Source organism: Leuciscus leuciscus (assembly GCF_965113295.1).
Source record: "Leuciscus leuciscus genome assembly, chromosome: 2".
Taxonomy (NCBI): Eukaryota; Metazoa; Chordata; class Actinopteri; order Cypriniformes; family Leuciscidae; genus Leuciscus; species Leuciscus leuciscus.
Window position 1 is genome coordinate 64,492,795 of NC_138726.1, and position 27,214 is coordinate 64,520,008.

The 27,214-nt window shown below is 43.4% G+C and overlaps 1 protein-coding gene across 2 annotated transcripts in view; it reads right to left on the reverse strand.

Moving 5' to 3' along the window:
* Positions 1-27,214, reverse strand: part of LOC309492588 (adenylate cyclase type 4) — a 69,330-nt gene that overhangs the window by 37,751 nt on the left and 4,365 nt on the right. Inside the window, exons 2-6 of one of the 2 annotated variants that reach the window (XM_082161568.1) lie at positions 11,455-11,609; positions 6,474-6,946; positions 5,338-5,535; positions 3,757-3,918; positions 3,374-3,523 (exon numbers count right to left, since the gene is read on the reverse strand). In XM_082161568.1, the coding sequence (XP_082017694.1) occupies positions 3,374-3,523; positions 3,757-3,918; positions 5,338-5,535; positions 6,474-6,920 (957 nt within the window). In that variant the 5' untranslated portion in view covers positions 6,921-6,946; positions 11,455-11,609. Of the gene's footprint in view, positions 1-3,373; positions 3,524-3,756; positions 3,919-5,337; positions 5,536-6,473; positions 6,947-11,454; positions 11,615-27,214 lie in introns of both variants that reach the window. The other variant, XM_082161569.1, reaches the window with a different exon arrangement.

A 27,214-nucleotide genomic window follows, 5' to 3' on the forward strand; every position in this document is an offset into this window, starting at 1 on the left:
GAGGTAGTGGAAAGCCTTGGCAGAGCAAAGTATCTCACCACACTTGACCTATGCAAGGGATATTGGCAGGTTCCACTAAGTTTGGAGAGCAAGGAGGTGACTGCATTTAAAACACCCTTTGGACATTTTCAGTTCCGTGTCCTTCCCTTTGGGCTTCACGGAGCTCCAGCTACTTTCCAAAGGATGATGGACCAGATCCTCAGGGGAACTGAGAAGTTTGCTGCTGCATACTTAGATGACATAATCATCTATAGTCAAACTTGGCAGGAGCATATGGGTCATCTAAAGGAGGTACTACTGAGAATTAAGAATGCTGGTCTAACCATCCGCCCAGACAAATGCACCCTAGCCAGGACTGAGACACAATATCTAGGGTATGTGCTAGGTCATGGAGTAATACGTCCCCAGGTGGGCAAAGTGGAGGCCATCAAGAATGCAGAACGGCCAGTGACCAAGAAACAGGTCCGTTCTTTCCTTGGACTTGTGGGGTGGTACAGGCGTTTTATCCCCAACTTCTCTGAACGAGCCTTTACCCTAACTGATTTAACTAAGAAAGACAAGCCAAATAAAGTTAACTGGACTCAGGACTGTGAGAAGGCTTCCCAAGACTTAAAGAACTCCTTATGCACAGAGCCTGTTTTACAGAGTCCCGACTTTGAAAAGACTTTCACAGTACAGACCGATGCTTCTGAGCATGGCATTGGGGCTGTACTTCTTCAGGAAGGTCAAGGGCAGCTCCAACCAATTGCCTACATCAGCAGGAAGCTCCTTCCCCGTGAATCCAGGTATTCTACAGTTGAGAAGGAGTGTCTGGCAATTAAATGGGCATTGGACACTTTAAGATACTACCTGGTGGGACGCAAATTCACACTTGAGACTGATCACAGGGCATTGGCCTGGTTGGGCCGTATGAGAGACACAAATGCTCGTATCACCAGATGGTTTTTAGCCATCCAGCCATTTGACTTTGAAATTTTGTACAAAGCTGGGTCACAAAATTGTACAGCAGATAACCTCTCTAGGACACCTCAGGTGTCTGAGGAAGGGGGGAGAAATGTCACAGGTTAACCTGGTGACTCTATAAACTTGGACTTACAAACACACCCATTTCACTAATACTGTGCATTGCCGGCAATAGTTACATCTGTGTACACATCAGGAAAGTGTTATGGAGTTTTTGTTTTGTTTAGTCTAAAGTTTGGTGCTGCTGTGTTTTGTTATAGTTTTCAACTCTTGATAAATTTCCTTTAAAGATGTTATTATTTTTCTAAAAATAACAGAATGCCAGAACACATAATAATTCATATAATAATTACCTTTATTTTTCCACATAATTTCCACAAACCTTATTGCAGTTAAACTTCCCAGTTCACACTCTGTACAACCGAACCCATAATCCAGGTTAATCTGTTTTTTATAGAAACAGCCACATCACTTCCTGTGGAAGATACCATTTTGGTATGATGTCAGAGGGGGAGGGGATTTAGAAACAGCTGTTTTTCCATTTAATTTGTTGTTAAACTCTTTCTCTGTTAATGGTTGTTGTTTAACCTGTTTGGAAGGTTTAAGTGTTGTTTTGGGTGTTTATATTATTTAATTTGATCGCTACAAACTACAATGTTTGTACATGTTTGTGGTGGTGGTGGCGCAATGGATAAGACACATGCCTTTGGTGTGAGAGACCCGGGTTCGAATCCACTGTGAGACACCAATGTGTCCCTGAGCAAGACACTTAACCCCTAGTTGCTCCAGAGGCGTGCGACCTCTGACATATATAGCAATTGTAAGTCGCTTTGTATAAAAGCGTCAGCTAAATGAATAAATGTAAATGTAAATGTAAATGTACATGTGATTGGTATGCTCTATAGGAGGGGTGTCAGCCTATAAATAGGCTTGCTAGCTGAAAGGATTTCAGTTCTGATTGTGGACTCTAAGACTGAGCAGCGTTGCGAACTTGGGCCATTTGGTTTAGCCAAAATTTGCACATTGTTGCTGTTTTCTTTTCCTTTTGTACAGTTTTTATTTATTTTTGTTTTCTCCTGCACTGTAAATATTTAACACCTACCAATAAAGCACCATTTTTGGATTTTGCATCAACTTTTGTACCGCACGTCATTTCCCTTTTCCACTCCAACTGGTTGGCCTTCCAACAAAAACCCAGAGCTGATTGGGCCAACTGAGAAACTACCCAACTGGAAGAACACCAATCCATTTTCCCGGGAGTGTGAGCTGTCATGAGAGCGCGTCGGCTGCATGATTGAGCTCGCCCAGAATGTAAATGGCACGGAGCGACCTGAGCCGCTGCTGACTCCAGAGGAGGAGATGGCGAGCCATTCTGGAGGCATCTGTTGTGACAAAAACGTGCCTGGACACTTGTTCTAAGGGCACTCCGGCCTGTAGAAAGGCAAGGTGTAAGCCACGGGCTGAAAGTGCAGCGGCAGATCGGTGCGATGGTCACCTGACGTGTGCCACGGCGCCATGCCCATCTCAGGACTCGGCCGTGTAGCCAGTTTTTGATCAGAGCACCGTGACCACGGCTGCGGATGCCATATGATGATAAAATGAATAACAAAATACAAATACAAAACTTAATAATAAAATTAAATAAAAAAAATCATTTGAAAATAATAAAAACAACTATCAGTGCTATTATTATGTGTGCATAGTAGGGCTTTGACTTTTGCCCAAAAATCATATTCAAAGTTCGTTTGTTTATTAATATTAATATTCGAATATTTATTAATAATATTTTTACCTTTAAAATACCTTCAGTAAGACCTATATTGGTATCAAACTTAAGTTGTATATGTTCTGTCCACCAGAGGGCAGTGTATCAGTCAATGTCAAATAGGCAGGCAATGATGTTTTCAGAAGAAAAACACACTGTCACGACTTTGTCCTTACTCGTGATTTTTCCCTGTTTCTTTGGTAACCAAAAGTTGCGCCACACGTTGCTTTTCAAATTGTCAGGAGTGTTGATTTCGAACTCCTCGTCAGGCGTGGTTGTTGTAGGCGTTGGCGCGGCCATTGTTTTGGTTGTTTTCCAGGACGCTAACGTGACCTACCGGAGCCCAGATGACCAATAATAGCCTTGTTAATGAGCTTGCGATTCACAACTTCACCAGGCGTGAAAAAGCCTCGGAATCTGAATTTAAAACAACGTTTACAAGCAAACATATTTATGAAAAATAAATGACCCATAACAGGTTCGAATATTAAAGGATGCCTAATATTCGTTCGAATATCATAATTTTTTTAAATATTCGAATTATATTCGAATAACGAAGTTCGGAGTCAAAGCCCTAGTGCATAGCAACTTCACATGAGCAGAGTGTTTCAAATCACTTAGGCACACATATATGGGAATCTGTACCTGATCACGTTTCTGTTTGGCCTGTGTGGAGCGGTTTTTGCTGAAATCTTCTCGTTTCTTGCTGGACTTCCGGTGCGCATGCTCAGTGTGCCAAAGGTGAAACATGCCAACACAGTTGACGCACACAAACAGCACTACGTTCGCCACCAACTGAGACACACAGAAAGAGGTTTTGAATATGTGTGTGGTGACAGGCAAATCAGCCGGTGGCCTCCGCTGAACAGGTTTTGCATATAACATTTCCTCTGACCAGCCTTGAAGCTTTCAGGTGTTTGTACAGCTGTGCGTTTGAGTGAGTGTGTGTGTGTGTGTGTGTGTGTGTGTGTGTGTGTGTGTGTGTGTGTGTGTGTGTGTGTGTGTGTGTGTGTGTGTGTGTGTGTTACCTGCACGGCGAGGTCACGTGTCTGCGGACTGGTGAGGGACACATATGTACTGATGATGACGATGTGACAAACACTCACTCCGATGCCGAAGCTCAGAGCCCATGAGAGCCTGAGAGGAAGAACCGTATAAACGGACAGTGACAGAAAGAGGAAGAACGCGACCTGAAGATGAAGATGACAGCAGGTGTAAAGGCGAAAATCTGTATTTCTCAAATATACATAACGTTTATTGTTGGTAACCAAAAACTAAAACAACAAAATTGCATTTTTGTTACTTGAAATGAAATAAACATTAAGTAAAATAAATATATAAAAAACAACCTTATTTTATTTCAGCTAGTTGTCAAGGCAATATAATTTTTTTTTTACTTTTTTTTTTATTCTCTGAAAATAACAAAAACAACAAAATATTCAAATGAATTTAAAATATGAATAACATTAATTAACTAAACTTAAAATGAAAACTGAAATGAAAATATATAAATAAAAACTAAATTAAAGGTGCTCTAAGCGATGTCACGCGTTTTTTAGGCTGAAACATTGTTTGTCACATCCAGCAAACATCTCCACACTATCCGCTAGCATCTCCTCACTATCCGCTAGCTGCCTGTCCCCTGAACACACTGTAAAGAAATGCGGTCTCTGTTGACAGCCCAGGCTCCACAAGGACAACAAAAACAAACTGGCCCAGCCTGGACCACGAAACATAACAAACAGTGTTCCAGCCAATCACAGACAAGAATGATTTGGGGGTGGGGGGTGGGGGTGGGGTTAGTGCGCGTGCACATGAAGGGGGGTGTGGGGGGTGGTGGAGAGAGAAGCATGAAGAGGGAAGTTAGCTAGAGGAGAGATGTCCTAGACAACCACAACGACTAACGTGAGAATATAATTCTCTTGAATTTTTATATGGTCGACACACGACCAAAGAGACGACGTTCCGATGAACACATAACAAAGAAGAGGGAAAAGGAGGAGGAACGCAAAGTCCCGAATTTACATCGGAAAAGCCTGTTTCAGGAAGCACAGGAGGGAGGGGGAGGGCACGGGATGAGGAGGAGGGAGGGTCGAGCTAGCCTCCGTTTTGTTTGACAATACTTCGAACGTCAACAAGAAGTGACGTCACCCAACATCGCTTAGAGCACCTTTAAGATATTAATAAAAACTACAGACATCAAAAAACTAAAAATAATAAAAAATGGCAATAGCACACAGCAAACTGAAAACAAAAATATATAAATAAAAACTCATTTAAAATATTAATAAAAACTATATAGCTAGACATTAAAAAAACAAAAACTAATAAAAATGACAAAACACAACAAAGTTACTACAATTTTAACTAAAATGAAAATGGAAAATATATAAATTAATTTAATAAATTAATTAACGTAATAAAAAAGTATATATATATATATATTAAATAATTATATATGACAAAATAATTATATCTGACAAAAAAAATATTTTTAAAATGAAAATGATTTGCATAAAGCATATTTCTGGCTTAAAAAAGACAAAATAGTGTGCGAGTGTCCTGTTAATGTTTTGTAAACTAAAACACATAATAAGAGATCTTCTGACCTGGTCCCAGGCGGTGACGACGCCTCCGGTGAAGACGAACACGAAGGCGACGATGAGGAGCAGAGACCAGATGAAGAGCGCGAGTGGCGTCTCTCCCCGCCGGAGCACCGGCAAACACGGCAGACACGCCAGAAGAGCCACGCAGACACACACCACCACACACACCACTGCGAACGCCGCCACGTGAACGCTGAGGTTCTGCGGGAGCAAGAGACAAAACCTTCAGTGAGAAACTGCTGGAAATACTGGAATACACTGATGCTCCTATGTATATCTAATGAGTGATTATAATCAAGATTATAATCAATATTTGTCCTTCTAAATGAATTGAATGACTTCTCTAGGCTTATGAGATTGTGCTTTGTTATAGAAGTTACCAATGTGATTACTGAAATGTTCTTTTCATGTATTCTTCAAAGTCTGTATTAAATATCTGAGAGGTGACTGAGGGTACAGTAACAGTGCTTGCTCATTTAGCCCGGCTTCCAGAGATGAAATATGGTCTTGTTTTGTTAAAGTCTTTACTGTTAGATTAAAAGTGTCCTCTCCTTGAGAGAAAGAACACATTATCTTGATCTTAGGCCTCAGTGAAGGGTATAACTGCTGTGATCTTTGTAACTGTAAGCAGGGTTATGGCCTACGTACTCCATGTGAGTCTTGAAGCTGACTTCTGACTCCAGGTCTTAATTAAAGGTGCTGTGTGTATCTTTTGTTTTGGTCTGTGTGACTCCGCCCACTGCCAGTTCAGCCAATAGTATTTCGACACTCCGGGTTGCCAGTTGGCAGGAAACACAGCGTATCGTTGCCATGGAAACGAGCAAACAAACTGGGTCAGAGATTGCAGATTCCACACAGCCTAAAAAGTCTCGATATCCATCTAAAAATCTCTATGAACAAGAGCATATTAAAACGCGGATAAATCAACTCATTAACTAAGTCTCCTCGGCTTTAATTGTCAATTGCGCTCGTTCCTGTTGCGTGTCCTTAAACTGGCGACCCGCGTGAGCGTGGAGTCTGAAGAGGCGGGGAAACAATGATCTCTGATATTTTGAATTCTGACTGCAGTACCGATTTCGACCACTAGCTGTCATTCTTACAGACAGGTCTTTAACTGTAGATTCCCTAACAGCTCTTACCCTGCCGGTGGACGGGATGATGACGATGATGGTCACGCAGAAGAGAACCGTCAGGAACAGTCCCGACACCATTAGCGGCGTCTCCTCCAGACAGCGCAGGAACGCCATCACACACCCGCAGCTCCGGCGGGATTCCCGCGCGTCCTCGTCTGCAGGAGCCACGAGGAACCTGCTTTGAGAGCTTTGAGAACCCTCAACGGTGCCATTGGAAGTCCTGGAAGTCTCAGATACGGTCGCCAAACTAAACCTCCTGTCAATGACGTCGGGTTCGGTCCATTCTGGGACGTTTCGAGAGGAAGAAGTGCTAGTGTTGAGTGCATTTGTGGAGCTGTCCTCATCGGGACCGCGACCCCCTCCGAGGTACGACTTGCGAGGTTTCAGGGCTTCGGGGACGTTCTCCAGCTTAGCGACTCCCAGTTCGATGTAAGCCTTCGTGTTGTCCAGCATTACGGTTGGGGATTTATTTATGTGCACTGTAAAAAAAGAATCGTTAAATTTACGGTAAAAAAGTGGCAGCTGTGGTTGCCAGAAATCTACCGTAAAAAAATACGGTAGCAACATTTTAGGTTTTAAAGACTTAACTTAAAGTTACAGTAAATAAATCATTATCTATGATAGTGATTATTTCATTATCTGATATTATGTTAATTTACCGACCTATTGAAGTCACAAGAAAGTTAGTAGTATTATATAGAAGCTGCCATTCACACACTAAACACCATCATGGTAACACACATGACATTTAAAAAATGCAATAAACATTAATTTAACAACATTAATGTAACATAAAACACAAATGTACATAACTGATTAGAAAAAACTATGAAGAAACATAGTAATTTCAACAAAAATACATCAAATGTGAAGTGTCACACAGGGAATTGTTTTAAAGTATACAATGACTTGTTCTTTTTCACTTCCAAAAATGTTCAAATTAAGGGTATTTTACTGTAAAATTACATCAAAGTTATTCACAGTATTTTACCGTTAAAATCACGATAATTCTTTACAAGACGCCAAGAGCCTGATTGATTAGTTCTTCATTGAGTGCACTCAATACCGTGTTTCCATTACCCTTCAAATTGTGCAAATGAAATTGCGAATTGAAAATACGCCCAATGGAAACACATTTCTCTCATTTATCACAAAAAAGTTTTTCCGCTCGCATGAGGTGGTTTTTCAGGCAATTCGAAAAAGGAATATTTTGCAAAACTGCAGTGGAAACAGTTTTTGCGCATTTACAGGTCACCTGACGTAGATGACGCGGTGTGATTGGACAGAATACGAGACAGAGCTCTTTATTAAACTCATATAAGACGAAAGAATTACAGGAATAATGGATTCTAAACCTCAAATAAATGCCACAATCAAGACCTGGAAGCAGATCTGAGGGAGAAACACCCAGAAACACCTCATATGAGCCGCTCACAAGTATAATAAGGGTCGTTCCTCACCATTAATGCTTGGAAAACACACACACATCTCCTTCCATTAATAATAATGGCTAGTGCAATGGCTGGGATATAGTACATAACGTAATCGGTTACTAACGTAACCTCGGTTCTCTCTAGAAGAGGGAACGAGTATTGCGTAAGTTAGCTTACGCTACGGGAAAGTCATCTTTTCTCGAGATCTGAAGCCAAAAAATTATCCTTAATTTTTATAATTTTGTCAACGCAGTGCAGCAGCACGCAGACCTAGGGCAGGCTTACTAGCGTGCCCATTGGCTGCCCTGCGGCAACTGCAGCAGCCTATCGCTGAGCCTTAGACGTGACGTCACGTCCAATGAGCAGCTTTGCGCGCCTCATGCGTCACAGCCCGCGAAAGAGGGGGTGTGGCTTAGCGTATACAAGCGAGGCTCAGAGGCTGCTTCACTGGTTTCTGTCGCTGAAGCGAATGAGCTCGTGGCGCGAGCACGGCGGGTTACGCAATACTCGTTCCCTCTTCTAGAGAGAACCGAGGTTACGTTAGTAACCGATTACGTTCTTGTGGCGAGCACGACGAGGTCGAGGGCCGTGGGAGGACGGCGCGAGGCCGGTGACGTGATTGATAATGAGCGGAACGGGGGACTCTTGCCGACTGCCCGAACACTGAGGAGCCGTCGCCGTCCACCAGGCGGCGAAGGAGTGTCAAGCCGTCCACCGAGGGCTATCCAGCGCCACCGCCAGGCACCGCGGAGAAGATCGCCCAGCTGGTGTAGGGCCAGATGGCAGTGCGTTATGGGAACCGGACCAAGAATTTTTTTCTCGTCTCTGTCGCTCCTCATGCTTCCGTCTCCTTTTCCCTCACCTCGTCTATCCATACCCCCAGCCCAGGTACCACAGCCGCCGTGATCGGTCCCCCCCGGGGAGGGGGGGAGGGGGAGTAAGCGCAGTCTCGTGGGTGCCCCCCGGCCTGCGAGGGGCGATGGGGGTATGTGGCGAGCACGACGAGGTCGAGGGCCGTGGGAGGACGGCGCGAGGCCGGTGGCGTGATTGATAATGAGCGACACATGCGCGACGCACCGGTCTCGCATCTCTCACGGAGGAGTGGAAGCATAAAGGAGGAGCGACGACAGTGAAGAGCGAGAGAGGAACAGGCCTGTGTTTTATTTGATGTTCTGTGTTGCCAGCAGTCGTCCGTGAGGGGCTGCTGGCTTTTACTTTCGTTTTGTATTTGTTTTATTTTTGTCATTAAAAGTCTATAAATGTTCGCCGGTTCCCGCCTCCTTCTTCCCGTAACATCTGAACTTCGTTACAGTTCTCTTACGAGAGGTTCTCTCGTATTGCGTAAGTTAGCTTACGCAACGGGAACTCCCTTGTCAACGCCGTGCGCGCCCAGCATCCACTACATGAGTCCCAGGGGAAGTCCGGGGAACACGATGAGTGGGAACTGGGCGGCCAATAGAATAGCTAGCGCAGTACATAAGCACACACTAGGGCGCTGAGAGCGGCACGGCCGGTCTGAGCTGATAAACCCTTGTATAATGCAGCTCAACCAGGAGAGCTAAATCAACCGCAGTAGCCCGCACACAGACAGTGGGCCGGCCTACGCGTGACTTAGACTGATAAAACTTTCGCCTGCAAGGCAGGAACTTCCAGGTTGTAAAACCTAACAAATGTCGAGGGGGAGGCCCAGCCTGCCGCCGTACAAATGTCATGAATGGAAATTCCGCTGGACCAAGCCCACGAAGAGGCCATGCCTCTGGTGGAGTGAGCCCTGATGCCCAGAGGGCACTGCAGGTTTTTAGACGCATAAGCAGCTGCGATAGCGTCCACTATCCATCTGGACAGGCTGTGTTTCGAGGCGGCGAGACCTTTGGTGCGCCCACCAAACGAAACGAAAAGCTGCTCCGAGCGCCTGATAGCGGCGGAGCGTGTGACGTAATTTCTCAGCGCTCTGACCGGGCAGAGGAGATTACCATCGACCTCGCTGCCGGAAGGCGGCAGGGCTGAGAGAGAAATGACCTGTGCTCTGAAGGGAGTGCCCAATATTTTGGGGACGTAACCATGCCTCGGTTTAAGAATGACTTTCGAGTCATTAGGTCCGAACTCGAGGCACACGGCGTTAACGGATAACGCGTGAAGGTCTCCCACACATTTGACTGAAGACAGAGCTATCAGAAAAACGGTTTTGAGCGTGAGGTATTTCATATCCACAGTTTCTATGGGTTCAAAGGGATGCGCTTTCAGGGCCTCTAGGACCAGCGAAAGATCCCACATAGGAACCGAGGGGGGTCGCGGGGGGTTCATCCTCCTGGCTCCCCTAAGGAAGCGGGTGACGAACTCGTTCCTTCCTAATGCGCGGCCCAGCGGGGGGTAGAGGGGGGTAAGAGGGGGGTAAGCAGCTGTCTATGATAGCAGCGTTGTCTGCTTCATCCCCTGAGGCGACGGCAGTGCGGGCGAAAGCCGGCCGCTGCGTGTCAGGAGGTGGGGGGGGAGAAGGAGATAGCGAGGCTCGCGGGAGGGGCTCCGGCGAGCGCTCAGCTACTGCATCCGGCTCCGGAGGCCTCTGAGCGCGGCGTTTCTTCTTTACGCGGCGCGGCGGAGGCAGACGGAGAGGCAGGAGGAGGGTCCAACAAGGCGAGTCGAGCCCGCAGGGTCGACATCGGCATCTCCTCTGAGAGTTCGCAGCCGCCCGAAGTAAGGGCGAGGGCTGCGTGGTCGAGGCCCAGGCAGAGAGCGCAGATCACATGGCGGTCGCTGTCGCTGAGCGGGGCTCTGCACGAGCCACAGGAGGAGCGAGGCATTTGCAACAACGCCTCGCACTCTTTTAGATGCAGTGTGTCGCGGGGCGAAACACACAACACAGAGCAAAGAAGGATATAATCCGCCGGATAGCGGAGCAGGGAAAGCTGAAGGCGGCGAAGACGGCCGGCTTCCTCAGGCTGATATCCTCGGCGTGCTGGTCGCTTGTTTCAACGGCGGCGGCTTCCTCAGAGTCCAGCGATGCGGAGAGCGTCGCTGAAGAGACAGAAATCAGTGAAGCAGCCTCTGAGCCTCGCTTGTATACGCTAAGCCACACCCCCTCTTTCGCGGGCTGTGACGCATGAGGCGCACCAAGCACGCTCATTGGACGTGACGTCACGTCTAAGGCTCAGCGATAGGCTGCTGCAGTTGCCGCAGGGCAGCCAATGGGCACGCTAGTAAGCCTGCCCTAGGTCTGCGTGCTGCTGCACTGCATTGACAAAATTATAAAAATTAAGGATAATTTTTTGGCTTCAGATCTCGAGAAAAGATGACTTTCCCGTAGCGTAAGCTAACTTACGCAATACGAGAGAACCTCTCGTAAGAGAACACTACCAGCGTCCGTTGCCTTGGTTTTTGGGATGATTTTACTGATCGCGAGAGGAAAAAATGAAGTTTTAGTCGCATAACATCGGTCAATGGAAACACCGTCATTTCGCAATAGTTTTTTGTCGACATTTAAAAAACATCGCAAAAGTTTTGCGCAAATCTGTAATGGAAACGCGCGTGTCTGCCGAGGAGGGGTAACAACTTACATCGTCCAAATCAACTCCGGGAAAGTGAGGGTTTGAGAGCAGATGCAGTTGTTTCACAAATGAATGTTCTCAGAGGTTTTCAAAAGGTTCTTGTCGGTGTTTTGAAGCGAATCCATGTAGAGAAGCTCCGCTCCTGGATCTGCAGGCCATCACATCTGCGCTTGAAGAACACAAGAGAAACACTTCAAATCAATCACTACATTAGTTAACATGGGCTAATAATGAACTGCATTTAGCTATACATCATTTATCAATCTTTGTTAATGTTACTAATGCTTAATTAAAATCTTGTTCACATTAGTTAATGCACCGTGAATAACATGAACGAACTATGAACAGCTGTATTTGTATAAACTAACATAAACAAAGATGAACAAATACTGTAACAAATGTATTGCTTGCTCATGTTAGTTAATACATTAATCAACCTTATTGTAAAGTGTTTTCGATTAATGGAAACCTGTATTGTAGCTTGTCAAAGACTACACAGTTTTAAAAATGAGAGAAATGTACAACTTTCCATGTATTTCTATTGTGTTAGGAGGAGTCAATTTGACCCACATATTTAATTAGCCGCACAGACATAGTAATTAATAATTATATAGTATCTATCATTATTTGCACTTGTTTAAGTATTTATTGCTATTTGTTCTCCTTTTTCATTTTTGTTATGCCTGGTTCTCAAACTGTCTCTTACAATTCTTTTCAGTCTAGCAACAAACACACAAACAAACACACACACACACACACACACACACACACACACACACACACACACACACACACACACACACACACACACACACACACACACACACAAAAACGTCCTTTGACAGATTATGTTTGGCTGTGAAACTGACAAGAAACGGCCAATTCTTATTTTTTGACTCTTTTTTTTGCTGTGTTTCTAAGGTGTTTTATTTTGTCACTGTTGCATGGAAATCAATATGACCCCGACACAAAAGTTAGAAAATTTACATTTATTAAATGTATTAATTAATTGTATTATTATTATTTATTTATTAATTTTGATTTATTAATAAAATAAAATAAAATTGATTAAATGTAATATTTAAACCTAAGAGTTTAAAATAAGTATTTTCTCTTACTCTGAAGTATCTAAAGAACATTATTCTGCTATTAAGAGCCCTTTGTGCAGTGGAAGCATGAGAGCCTTCATTAGTAAGCGTGTGATGGAGACGTCAGTCAATAAACCGGCTCTGAGTGACGACAGGTTTACAGTCAAACACGATGAGAAACATGTCATTTCACTGCCAAATCAGATCTGAGATAAACTACACCTGTGCTTCTTCCTATTTATACACTGAATGCTGTAAATGAACATGTACACAGTAGATTATAGCGCTGACAACAGCACAACAGCTCAAACACACACTGACACACACATGCAAATGCTCTCATTTCACTAAAGTTCAGTATTCAACCACGGACGGACATCACGTCTTATTCTTTAGAAGATGAACACTAACAAATAAAAACACAAACACATGTAAAAAAAGAGGAAAAAACGAGAACAACTGTGACGTGTGTGTTTATAGTGTGTGTCTACCCTGGACAAAACAGACAAAAGCTTCTGATGTCACGTTCAAAGTGAATTTACGTGAACAGGATGAACTGGATACAGCGAATATTTCTTACACACACACACACACACACACACACACACACACACACACACACACACACACACACACACACACACACACACACACACACACACACACACACACACACACACACACACACACACACACACACACACACACACACACACACACACACACACACACACCAGTGGAACCAAATGTCTGTTGCCTAAGCAGAAACACCCAATTACACACACACACACACACACACACACACACACACACACACACACACACACACACACACACACACACACACGCACACACACACACACACACCTGTGGAACCAAATGTCTGTTGCCTAAGCAGAAACACCCAATTACACACACACACACACACACACTTAATATTCAACAATATTACTGATCTGCCTGCATTGACACCATTATATGACACTGTTTTCTCCAGAGCGGATATATATATACATAAAACGGTAACACTTTACAATAAGGTTCATTAGTTAACATTAGTTCATGTATTAAGTAACATGAACTAACAATGAGCAGTACATTTGTTACAGTATTTATTAATCTTTGTTAATGTTAGTTAATAAAAATACAGCTGTTCATAGTTAGTTCATGTTAGTTCACAGTGCAGTAACTAATGTTAACAAATACAACCTTTGATTTTAATAACGTAGAGTAAATGATGAAATTAATGTGAACTAAGATTACAGTTTTTCTCGATTGTTTACACACATTTTCTGAAAGCATGCCTCATATTCTCAGAACTCTACACACAAATCCCCAAAAACACACACAATGGGCAAAACCCCTCAATTCTCCTGCAAAATGACACTTTACATTCAAAACAATGTTATTTCTTCTCAAAATGGTATTTTGTTTTCAAATGACACACACAAACCATCATATGAATAGACATTTATAAGAACCAGTTGAACACTGATGTGCTCAATGTAAAACACTATGATGAATGGAAAACACTTCTTCTCCATTCATCATAATGACTTAGGCCTTTCTGTTAAGTGTTCACTTACTACAGACAGTACATACATAAGTGTGTTGTAAAATATTTGAGAATATTGTTTTTATACTCAGAACACACAAATACATGGTAACAAATATATTTTATTTTTCCCACAAAAACAATGTACACAGTGTACATCCCAAACCAACACAAAGTTGTACATACAGTGGTCTACATACAAAACAACAGAAGAATTTACTGTATACAGTTACAGTAAAAAAAAAAAAAATCCAATGTTGGCCTCCATTGCTCCACTGAAGAGCTGCTCACCTGTTACCCTTTATGCTAAAGCTCTGATTGCTAATTGTAAAACTGTGTGACGGGTGTTTGCCCATGTGATGAGTCAGTGTGTATATTTGAATGGCAGTGTGTTCCTTGTGAAAACAAGAGATTTTCTGCATGAAAATTGTGCCAAAAGCAGAGAATTGTGTGTAGTGTTTTGAAAAAAGTGTGTTTTAGAAGTACAATTTGAGTGTAAAGCAGGAATTGTGCTTGTAGTTTAGCAGAATTGGTTCAGGGGGTTGGTGAATGAGTTACATGTTGTGGTCATTGTGTCTCAAGTACCAGAAAATGTGTGTAAACAATCGAGAAAAACTGTAATAAATGCTGGAAAAGTATTGTTCATTCTTAGTTCATGTTAACTAAGGTAGTTAACTAATGTTAACTAATGAACCTTATTGTAAAGTGTCGCCCATAAAACAAACTTTGTTGCATTATTTCCAGTTATCTCTGTAAAGCTGCTTTGAAACACTCTGTGTTGTAAATAGTGCTATATAAATAAAGGTGACTTGACACACACACACACACACACACACACACACACACACACACACACACACACACACACACACACACACACACACACACACACACACACACACACACACACACACACTTTCTCCATAAATCAAGGACACATTACAGTTTTTCCTCAATACTTGAGTCACTTTGTCACATCTCTTCACACAGTTCTCCTGACTGCCGAGATATTACAGTTTTTTTTCCAATCACTAACACACAGTTTGGCAAACTAGGCTGGTTTTATCAAAATACTTCACATAATTCACAAAACCACACACACAAACTGCACAATACCTCATATATCCTGCAGAAATGAAGCACTGCAACACAAAACTACACATAGCATTATCAGAATCAAACTTTGGCACACACTTCATTCATATTAGCAGAGTTTTGTCTGACCAACGACACACTGATGGGTGTAATGAAGAGCACTCTCATCTTCAGGATGCTTCGCCATAACACTAAAATAGTTCAAATTGTAGAAAAGTCTTCAGATTGTTCACATGCACAGAAATATTTGCAGACACACACACATGCTGTTCAAATATTTACACTGGACTGAACACAAACATGCTCACAAAAAAAACAGTAAACTGAAAAAGACTGAAGTGTTAACAGTTAAGCATTGAGGTGTTTGGTCAGGTGACTCATATATTGGCCAATCAGATCATGGAGTGTCATTTTGAATGGCAGTGTTTTGAAATGGCAATCATGTGACTTTATGACAGATTTAAAAAGTGCCGTTTTGAATTGCAAAATGTGTGTAAAGCAGAAAATGTGTTTAGACTTTTGGAGACGTGAGAAGAGGTTCTGCTCTCTCTGTGTGTGTGTGTGTGTGTGTGTGTGTGTGTGTGTGTGTGTGTGTGTGTGTGTGTGTGTGTGTGTGTGTGTGTGTGAGATACACAACTGTGCTGTGTGTGTCAGTTTAGTGTGTTAGCAATTGAAAAAAACTGTAATTTCACATTCAAAATACACTAAAACTACCAAATCACTTCATACATGTCTCACATCAACACACTCTTCCGTAAGACTAGCAAAGGTTGACAGCCGACAAACACACTTTGTCACTCACAAAACGATGGCCTAACAAACACTAACAACAGGTTAGCATTACACCGTGTTTTCTTCTGTCAAACAAGGACAATATATGTTCCTGGAATGAATCAGACATGATATTCAATATATTTTATGTCTTTCCCCCCAAAATACAAGAACTTGTACACACACACCATCCACCATCCACCGATACAGATACACTTGAGCTCACTGGGTGAAGAGTTGTGAAGTATTGAGAGATGTGTCCTAGTGACTGTAAGAAACTGTACATTTGTCACAAGTGACTGTAAAGACATGTTACAGAATATTCTATTTCAAATAAATGCTGTTCTTTTAAACTTTCTCTTCAACAAAGAGTCCTGAAAAATAAAGTGCATCAAAGTTTCAACACACATATGAACTGTTTTCAACACTGATAATAATCATAAATGTTTCTTGATCATCAAATCCTCATATTAGAGTGATTTGTGAAGGATCTTGTGACACTGAAGACTGAAGTAATGATGCTGAACATTCAGCTTTGATCACAGGAATAAATTATATTAATGATTTACAGATAAACAGATGATTTACATTGGAATCATATTTCACTGTTTTTACTGTATTTCTGATCTGATGAACGCAGCAGAAGAGACTCTTCCAGACACATTAGAGGAATCTCACCGACCACAAACTTTTGAACTGAGTTTAGAAAAGCATAAATCACAACACATGTGCTTATGCTGGAAACAAGAACAACTGCAAGACAAACACACTTAATTCCAGACATATTCTCTGAACACAAGCCTCACTATCACACAATCTGCATCTGAAGTATATCTCCAATTACTCCACTCAAACACTGTTAATAATGTTATTATATCAGATCGCCAGAGCTTCAGTGTGAGTTACTGGGAGTGAGTGACTCTATCTGTCGAGTTACTGGGAGTGAGTGACTCTATCTGTCGAGTTACTGGGAGAGAGTGACTCTATCTGTCGAGTTACTGGGAGTGAGTGACTCTATCTGTCGAGTTACTGGGAGAGAGTGACTCTATCTGTCACTCTATCTGTCGAGTTACTGGGAGAGAGTGACTCTATCTGTCGAGTTACTGGGAGAGAGTGACTCTATCTGTCGAGTTACTGGGAGAGAGTGACTCTATCTGTCGAGTTACTGGGAGTGAGTGACTCTATCTGTCGAGTTACTGGGAGAGAGTGACTCTATCTGTCACTCTATCTGTCGAGTTACTGGGAGAGAGTGACTCTATCTGTCGAGTTACTGGGAGAGAGTGACTCTATCTGTCGAGTTACTGGGAGTGAGTGACTCTATCTGTCGAGTTACTGGGAGTGAGTGACTCTATCTGTCGAGTTACTGGGAGTGAGTGACTCTATCTGTCGAGTTACTGGGAGAGAGTGACTCTATCTGTCGAGTTACTGGGAGTGAGTGACTCTATCTGTCGAGTTACTGGGAGTGAGTGACTCTATCTGTCGAGTTACTGGGAGAGAGTGACTCTATCTGTCGAGTTACTGGGAGTGAGTGACTCTATCTCTCTCCAGTTACTGGGAGAGAGTGACTCTATCTCTCTCCAGTTACTGGGAGTGAGTGACTCTATCTGTCGAGTTACTGGGAGTGAGTGACTCTATCTGTCGAGTTACTGGGAGTGAGTGACTCTATCTCTCTCGAGTTACTGGGAGTGAGTGAATCTATCTGTCGAGTTAGTGGGAGTGAGTGAATCTATCTGTCGAGTTACTGGGAGTGAGTGACTCTATCTCTCTCGAGTTACTGGGAGTGAGTGACTCTATCTGTCGAGTTACTGGGAGTGAGTGACTCTATCTGTCGAGTTACTGGGAGTGAGTGACTCTATCTGTCGAGTTACTGGGAGTGAGTGACTCTATCTGTCGAGTTACTGGGAGTGAGTGAGTCTATCTCTCTCCAGTTACTGGGAGTGAGTGACTCTATCTCTCTCGAGTTACTGGGAGTGAGTGACTCTATCTGTCGAGTTACTGGGAGTGAGTGACTCTATCTGTCGAGTTACTGGGAGAGAGTGACTCTATCTGTCGAGTTACTGGGAGTGAGTGACTCTATCTCTCTCGAGTTACTGGGAGTGAGTGAATCTATCTCTCGAGTTACTGGGAGTGAGTGAATCTATCTGTCGAGTTACTGGGAGTGAGTGACTCTATCTCTCTCGAGTTACTGGGAGTGAGTGACTCTATCTGTCGAGTTACTGGGAGTGAGTGACTCTATCTGTCGAGTTACTGGGAGTGAGTGACTCTATCTGTCGAGTTACTGGGAGTGAGTGAGTCTATCTGTCGAGTTACTGGGAGTGAGTGACTCTATCTCTCTCCAGTTACTGGGAGTGAGTGACTCTATCTCTCTCCAGTTACTGGGAGTGAGTGACTCTATCTGTCGAGTTACTGGGAGTGAGTGACTCTATCTGTCGAGTTACTGGGAGAGAGTGACTCTATCTGTCGAGTTACTGGGAGTGAGTGACTCTATCTCTCTCGAGTTACTGGGAGTGAGTGAATCTATCTCTCGAGTTACTGGGAGTGAGTGAATCTATCTGTCGAGTTACTGGGAGTGAGTGACTCTATCTCTCTCGAGTTACTGGGAGTGAGTGACTCTATCTGTCGAGTTACTGGGAGTGAGTGAATCTATCTGTCGAGTTACTGGGAGTGAGTGACTCTATCTGTCGAGTTACTGGGAGTGAGTGACTCTATCTCTCTCGAGTTACTGGGAGTGAGTGACTCTATCTCTCTCGAGTTACTGGGAGTGAGTGACTCTATCTGTCGAGTTACTGGGAGTGAGTGACTCTATCTGTCGAGTTACTGGGAGTGAGTGACTCTATCTCTCTCGAGTTACTGGGAGTGAGTGACTCTATCTCTCTCGAGTTACTGGGAGTGAGTGACTCTATCTCTCTCGAGTTACTGGGAGTGAGTGACTCTATCTGTCGAGTTACTGGGAGTGAGTGAGTCTATCTGTCGAGTTACTGAATCTGTCGAGTTACTGGGAGAGAGTGACTCTATCTGTCGAGTTACTGGGAGTGAGTGACTCTATCTGTCGAGTTATTGGGAGTGAGTGACTCTATCTGTCGAGTTACTGGGAGTGAGTGACTCTATCTCTCTCGAGTTACTGGGAGTGAGTGACTCTATCTCTCTCGAGTTACTGGGAGTGAGTGACTCTATCTGTCGAGTTACTGGGAGTGAGTGACTCTATCTGTCGAGTTACTGGGAGAGAGTGACTCTATCTGTCGAGTTATTGGGAGAGAGTGACTCTATCTGTCGAGTTACTGGGAGTGAGTGACTCTATCTGTCGAGTTACTGGGAGAGAGTGACTCTATCTGTCGAGTTACTGGGAGTGAGTGACTCTATCTCTCTCGAGTTACTGGGAGTGAGTGACTCTATCTCTCTCCAGTTACTGGGAGTGAGTGACTCTATCTGTCGCGTTACTGGGAGTGAGTGACTCTATCTGTCGAGTTACTGGGAGAGAGTGACTCTATCTGTCGAGTTACTGGGAGTGAGTGACTCTATCTGTCGAGTTACTGGGAGTGAGTGACTCTATCTGTCGAGTTACTGGGAGAGAGTGACTCTATCTGTCGAGTTACTGGGAGAGAGTGACTCTATCTGTCGAGTTACTGGGAGTGAGTGACTCTATCTCTCTCGAGTTACTGGGAGTGAGTGACTCTAGGGAGTGAGTGACTCTATCTCTCTCCAGTTACTGGGAGTGAGTGACTCTATCTCTCTCCAGTTACTGGGAGTGAGTGAATCTATCTGTCGAGTTACTGGGAGTGAGTGACTCTATCTCTCTCGAGTTACTGGGAGTGAGTGACTCTATCTCTCTCGAGTTACTGGGAGTGAGTGAATCTATCTGTCGAGTTACTGGGAGTGAGTGACTCTATCTGTCGAGTTACTGGGAGTGAGTGACTCTATCTCTCTCGAGTTACTGGGAGTGAGTGACTCTATCTCTCTCCAGTTACTGGGAGTGAGTGACTCTATCTGTCGAGTTACTGGGAGTGAGTGACTCTATCTGTCGAGTTACTGGGAGTGAGTGACTCTATCTGTCGAGTTACTGGGAGAGAGTGACTCTATCTGTCGAGTTACTGGGAGTGAGTGACTCTATCTGTCGAGTTACTGGGAGAGAGTGACTCTATCTGTCGAGTTACTGGGAGAGAGTGACTCTATCTGTCGAGTTACTGGGAGTGAGTGACTCTATCTCTCTCCAGTTACTGGGAGTGAGTGACTCTATCTCTCTCCAGTTACTGGGAGTGAGTGAATCTATCTGTCAAGTTACTGGGAGTGAGTGACTCTATCTCTCTCGAGTTACTGGGAGTGAGTGACTCTATCTCTCTCGAGTTACTGGGAGTGAGTGAATCTATCTGTCGAGTTACTGGGAGTGAGTGACTCTATCTGTCGAGTTACTGGGAGTGAGTGACTCCATCTCTCTCGAGTTACTGGGAGTGAGTGACTCTATCTCTCTCGAGTTACTCTATCTGTCGAGTTACTGGGAGAGAGTGACTCTATCTGTCGAGTTACTGGGAGAGAGTGACTCTATCTGTCTCTTGAGTTACTGGGAGAGAGTGACTCTATCTGTCGAGTTACTGGGAGTGAGTGACTCTATCTGTCGAGTTACTGGGAGAGAGTGACTCTATCTGTCGAGTTACTGGGAGAGAGTGACTCTATCTGTCGAGTTACTGGGAGAGAGTGACTCTATCTGTCGAGCTACTGGGAGTGAGTGACTCTATCTGTCGAGTTACTGGGAGAGAGTGACTCTGTCTGTCGAGTTACTGGGAGAGAGTGACTCTATCTCTCTCGAGTTACTGGGAGTGAGTGACTCTATCTGTCGAGTTACTGGGAGTGAGTGACTCTATCTGTCGAGTTACTGGGAGTGAGTGACTCTATCTCTCTCCAGTTACTGGGAGTGAGTGACTCTATCTCTCTCGAGTTACTGGGAGTGAGTGACTCTATCTGTCGAGTTACTGGGAGTGAGTGACTCTATCTGTCGAGTTACTGGGAGAGAGTGACTCTATCTGTCGAGTTACTGGGAGTGAGTGACTCTATCTCTCTCGAGTTACTGGGAGTGAGTGAATCTATCTCTCGAGTTACTGGGAGTGAGTGAATCTATCTGTCGAGTTACTGGAAGTGAGTGACTCTATCTCTCTCGAGTTACTGGGAGTGAGTGACTCTATCTGTCGAGTTACTGGGAGTGAGTGACTCTATCTGTCGAGTTACTGGGAGTGAGTGACTCTATCTGTCGAGTTACTGGGAGTGAGTGACTCTATCTCTCTCGAGTTACTGGGAGAGAGTGACTCTATCTGTCGAGTTACTGGGAGAGAGTGACTCTATCTCTCTCGAGTTACTGGGAGTGAGTGACTCTATCTGTCGAGTTACTGGGAGTGAGTGACTCTATCTGTCGAGTTACTGGGAGTGAGTGACTCTATCTCTCTCGAGTTACTGGGAGTGAGTGACTCTATCTCTCTCGAGTTACTGGGAGTGAGTGACTCTATCTGTCGAGTTACTGGGAGTGAGTGACTCTATCTGTCGAGTTACTGAATCTGTCGAGTTACTGGGAGAGAGTGACTCTATCTGTCGAGTTACTGGGAGTGAGTGACTCTATCTGTCGAGTTATTGGGAGTGAGTGACTCTATCTGTCGAGTTACTGGGAGTGAGTGACTCTATCTCTCTCGAGTTACTGGGAGTGAGTGACTCTATCTCTCTCGAGTTACTGGGAGTGAGTGACTCTATCTGTCGAGTTACTGGGAGTGAGTGAATCTATCTGTCGAGTTACTGGGAGTGAGTGACTCTATCTCTCTCGAGTTACTGGGAGTGAGTGACTCTATCTGTCGAGTTACTGGGAGTGAGTGAATCTATCTGTCGAGTTACTGGGAGTGAGTGACTCTATCTGTCGAGTTACTGGGAGTGAGTGACTCTATCTCTCTCGAGTTACTGGGAGTGAGTGACTCTATCTCTCTCGAGTTACTGGGAGTGAGTGACTCTATCTCTCTCGAGTTACTGGGAGTGAGTGACTCTATCTGTCGAGTTACTGGGAGTGAGTGACTCTATCTGTCGAGTTACTGGGAGTGAGTGACTATCTCTCTCGAGTTACTGGGAGTGAGTGACTCTATCTCTCTCGAGTTACTGGGAGTGAGTGACTCTATCTGTCGAGTTACTGGGAGTGAGTGACTCTATCTGTCGAGTTACTGAATCTGTCGAGTTACTGGGAGAGAGTGACTCTATCTGTCGAGTTACTGGGAGTGAGTGACTCTATCTGTCGAGTTATTGGGAGTGAGTGACTCTATCTGTCGAGTTACTGGGAGTGAGTGACTCTATCTCTCTCGAGTTACTGGGAGTGAGTGACTCTATCTCTCTCGAGTTACTGGGAGTGAGTGACTCTATCTGTCGAGTTACTGGGAGTGAGTGACTCTATCTGTCGAGTTACTGGGAGAGAGTGACTCTATCTGTCGAGTTATTGGGAGAGAGTGACTCTATCTGTCGAGTTACTGGGAGTGAGTGACTCTATCTGTCGAGTTACTGGGAGAGAGTGACTCTATCTGTCGAGTTACTGGGAGTGAGTGACTCTATCTCTCTCGAGTTACTGGGAGTGAGTGACTCTATCTCTCTCCAGTTACTGGGAGTGAGTGACTCTATCTGTCGAGTTACTGGGAGTGAGTGACTCTATCTGTCGAGTTACTGGGAGAGAGTGACTCTATCTGTCGAGTTACTGGGAGAGAGTGACTCTATCTGTCGAGTTACTGGGAGTGAGTGACTCTATCTGTCGAGTTACTGGGAGAGAGTGACTCTATCTGTCGAGTTACTGGGAGAGAGTGACTCTATCTGTCGAGTTACTGGGAGAGAGTGACTCTATCTCTCTCGAGTTACTGGGAGTGAGTGAATCTATCTCTCGAGTTACTGGGAGTGAGTGAATCTATCTGTCGAGTTACTGGGAGTGAGTGACTCTATCTCTCTCGAGTTACTGGGAGTGAGTGACTCTATCTGTCGAGTTACTGGGAGTGAGTGAATCTATCTGTCGAGTTACTGGGAGTGAGTGACTCTATCTGTCGAGTTACTGGGAGTGAGTGACTCTATCTCTCTCGAGTTACTGGGAGTGAGTGACTCTATCTCTCTCGAGTTACTGGGAGTGAGTGACTCTATCTCTCTCGAGTTACTGGGAGTGAGTGACTCTATCTGTCGAGTTACTGGGAGTGAGTGACTCTATCTGTCGAGTTACTGGGAGTGAGTGACTCTATCTCTCTCGAGTTACTGGGAGTGAATGACTCTATCTCTCTCGAGTTACTGGGAGTGAGTCAAGTCAAGTCAAGTCAAGTTTATTTGTATAGCGCTTTTCACAATACAGATTGCATCAAAGCAGCTTCACAGTATTAAATTAAAATAATACAACAAAGTTTGTTTCAAGAGGAATTTATTGATTGATTAAATTAAATTAAATATCCCCAAAATATCCCCAACTGAGCAAGCCAAAGGCAACAGTGGCAAGGAACCGAAAAACTCCATCAAGTGACCTAATGGTGTCCTAAAACTCCATCAGGTGCCTTAATGGAGAAAAAAACCTTGGGAGAACCCAGGCTCAGTCGGGGGCCAGTTCTCCTCTGGCATTGGATAGAGGCCGGATTGTAGTTTGAACTGTAGGATTATATGAATGCCTGGCTGAAGAGATGCGACTTTAATCTAGTTTTAAACTGGGAGAGTGAGTCTGAGCAACGAACAGTATCAGGAAGACTATTCCAGAGTTTTGGAGCCAAATGTGAAAATGCTCTCCCTCCTTTGGTGGTTCTGGATATCCTAGGTATGACCAAAAGCCTTGAATTTAGTGATCTTAAAGAGCGCGATGGATTATAGGGCGATAGAAGATCCGTTAAATAGACTGGAGCTAAGCCGTTTAGGGCTTTATAAGTCAGTAGCAATACCTTGTAATTAATACGGAACTTTATAGGTAACCAATGCAGTGATGATAAAATCGGTGTTATATGATCATATTTTCTTGATCTCGTAAGAACTCTAGCGGCGGCATTTTGGACTAACTGTAGCTTGTTTATTGAGGATGCAGGACAACCAGCTAATAAAGCATTACAGTAATCCAGTCTCGAGGTCATGAATGCATGAACTAACTTTTCTGCATCAGAACTGATAGCATATTACGTAGCTTAGCAATGTTTCTAAGGTGGAAAAAGGCTGTTTTTGTAACATATGAAATATGATTTTCAAAAGACAGGTTGCAATCGAGTATAACACCCAGGTCTTTTACTGTAGAGGATAAAGTAACAGGACATCCTATGATGTTAAAGTTGTATTGTGCGAGGTTTTGTGGGCGGTTTTTTGAACCGATAAGTATTACCTCTGTCTTGTCTGGATTTAATAAAAGAAAATTACGCGTCATCCAATCTTTTATATCTTTAACACACTCTGTCAATTTGGAAAATGCAGCGTTTTCATCCGGCCGTGATGAAATATATATTTGAGTGTCATCAGCATAACAATGGAAACTAATTCCATGTTTCCTTATAATATTTCCAAGTGGCATCATGTATATTGAAAATAACAGAGGGCCTAATACAGATCCCTGCGGCACTCCATAGTTTACTGGAGTTATGATCGATTTTTCTCCATTTAAATAGACAAAATGGTAGCGGTCAGATAGGTATGATTTGAACCAGCTTAGTGCTTGTCCTTGAACACCAGTATAATTTTGTAGTCGATCTAAGAGTAATGTGTGATCTATAGTATCGAACGCAGCACTAAGATCAAGTAAAACTAGTATTGAGATACAGCCTTGGTCAGAAGCTAAAAGTAAATCATTTGTGATTTTAACGAGCGCAGTTTCAGTGCTATGATGCGGTCTGAATCCAGACTGAAACTTTTCATAGATATCATTTTGTTGCAAGAAAGAGCCCAGTTGAGCGGACACCACTTTTTCTAATATTTTAGACATAAATGGAAGATTTGAAATGGGTCTATAATTTGCTAGATTATTATGATCTAATTGTGGTTTCTTAATGAGAGGTTTTATAACTGCCAGTTTAAATGTTCTTGGAACATGACCTAGAGATAAAGACGAGTTAATAATATTGAGGAGAGGCTCTTCCACTACAGGTAACACTTCTTTCAGTAGTTTAGTTGGTATAGGATCTAATAAACATGTTGTTGTTTTAGATGAAGTGATAAGTTTATTTAACTCTTTTTGTTCTATAGTTGTAAAGCACTGTAATTGTTCTTTCGGGGTGATAATTGAAGCTGAATTATAAGGCGCGATTGAAGATTGAACGTTTATAATTGTGGTTCTGATGCTTTCTATTTTCTCAGTGAAGAAGTTCATGAAATCATTACTACTGAAGTGTAACGGGATATTTTGTTCGGGTGACGTCTGTTTATGTGTTAGTCTAGCCACGGTGTTAAATAGAAACCTTGGATTGTTTTGGTTGTTTTCTATTAGTTTGCGGAGGTGCTCAGCCCTGGCAGCTTTTAGGGCCTTTTTATAACGTGACATACTGTCTTTCCACGCGATTCTAAAGACCTCTAAATTAGTTTGTTTCCATTTACGCTCTAAAATACGGGTTTCTCTCTTTAAAACATGCGTAGTATTGTTATACCATGGTGCTTTATTTTTCTCTCTGACCTTTTTTAATTTAATAGGTGCAACCACATCCAATGTTCTAGAGAGAATGGTGCTCATAGTGCTAGTTAGTTCTTCTAGTTCATCTGTTTGTTTGGGTTCAGGCAGCAGCTGAGACAGATTAGATAAGCAATTTGAGAAATTATCTATGGTGGATGGGAGGATTGTTCTGCCTGGTTGATAACGCGACGCCGCATGACATATTACAGCAGTACGTAATATGCAAGTTACCATGTAGTGATCAGTGACTTCATCACTTTGTGGAATGATATCTATATCGGTCGGATCGGTTCCATGTGATATAATTAAATCGAGTGTATGATTAAGACGATGAGTTGGTCCGGTGACGTTTTGCTTGACCCCAAATGAATTTAATAAATCTGTAAACGCAGCTCCTAACGCATCATTTGGATTATCTACGTGTATGTTAAAATCTCCAACAATTAATGCTTTATCGACATTGACTAATAGGTCTGAGAGAAAATCTGCAAACTCTTTTAGGAACTCAGCGTAAGGCCCTGGCGGTCTATATACGGTAGCCAAGGCTAGAGATAATAGGGATGTTTTTCTAACATCTAAGAGTGTAACATTTAGTACAAGTACTTCAAATGAAATAAACTTATAACCCGTTTTCTGAGTAACATTTAGAATATCTTTATAAATGGTTGCAACACCTCCACCACGGCCAATCAGACGGGGCTTATGCTTATAATAGTATCCAGGAGGAGTAGACTCATTAATACCGAAATAATCATTTGGTTTAAGCCAGGTTTCAGTAAGGCAAAGTACATCGAAGCTATTATCTGTGACTATTTCATTTACAATAACTGCCTTAGGTGTGAGTGATCTAATGTTTAGAAGACCTAGCTTTAGAAATAGTTTTTGTTTACTAATAGCAACATTTTCTGTTTTAATAACAATTAGATTTTTCCTAGATCCTGCATTAGATTTATTATTTGATCTCACTAAACGAGGAATAGACACGGTTTCTATGCAATGTTCTACACTAGTATTTATATCAGTTGAATTGGTGCAGCAGAGACTATGATTTGGACTTTTGGTTACTAGTCAAAGGGTATTTAACATTTTGGAGATGTTATCTGACAGAAGATCCGCTCCGAATCTGCTTGGGTGTAAGCCATCAGCACGGAAAAGCCTAGGACGCTCCCAAAACAGATTCCAATTATTTACAAAGAGCAGTTTCTGCTCATTGCACCATGACATTAACCATTCATTTAGCGCAAATAATCTGCTGAACTTTTCATGCCCTAGTCGGTACGTGGGAAGCGGTCCTGACACAATGATCGTTGTTTCAGGCGATGTGCTGCGTACCGTATCGATTAGATTCCTTAAGTCTTTCTTCAGAATCTCCGTCTGGCGCAGCCTGATGTCGTTCACTCCCGCGTGCAGGACCACAGTTCCGACGCGCTCGTCACCGTTCAGGATCTCGGGAACGCGAGCAGCGATTTCAGAAACACGAGCACCAGGGAAGCAGTGACTTTGCACCTTACTTTTACCTAACGTAACGTGTACGTGCCGAACGATGGAATCGCCGATGATCACAGCATCGCGTTCTGTTTCGCGTAGAGGGGAGAAGCGGTTTTGTGTGGATAACTCGAAAACCGGGAGGGTCGGAGAAAGTCTTGG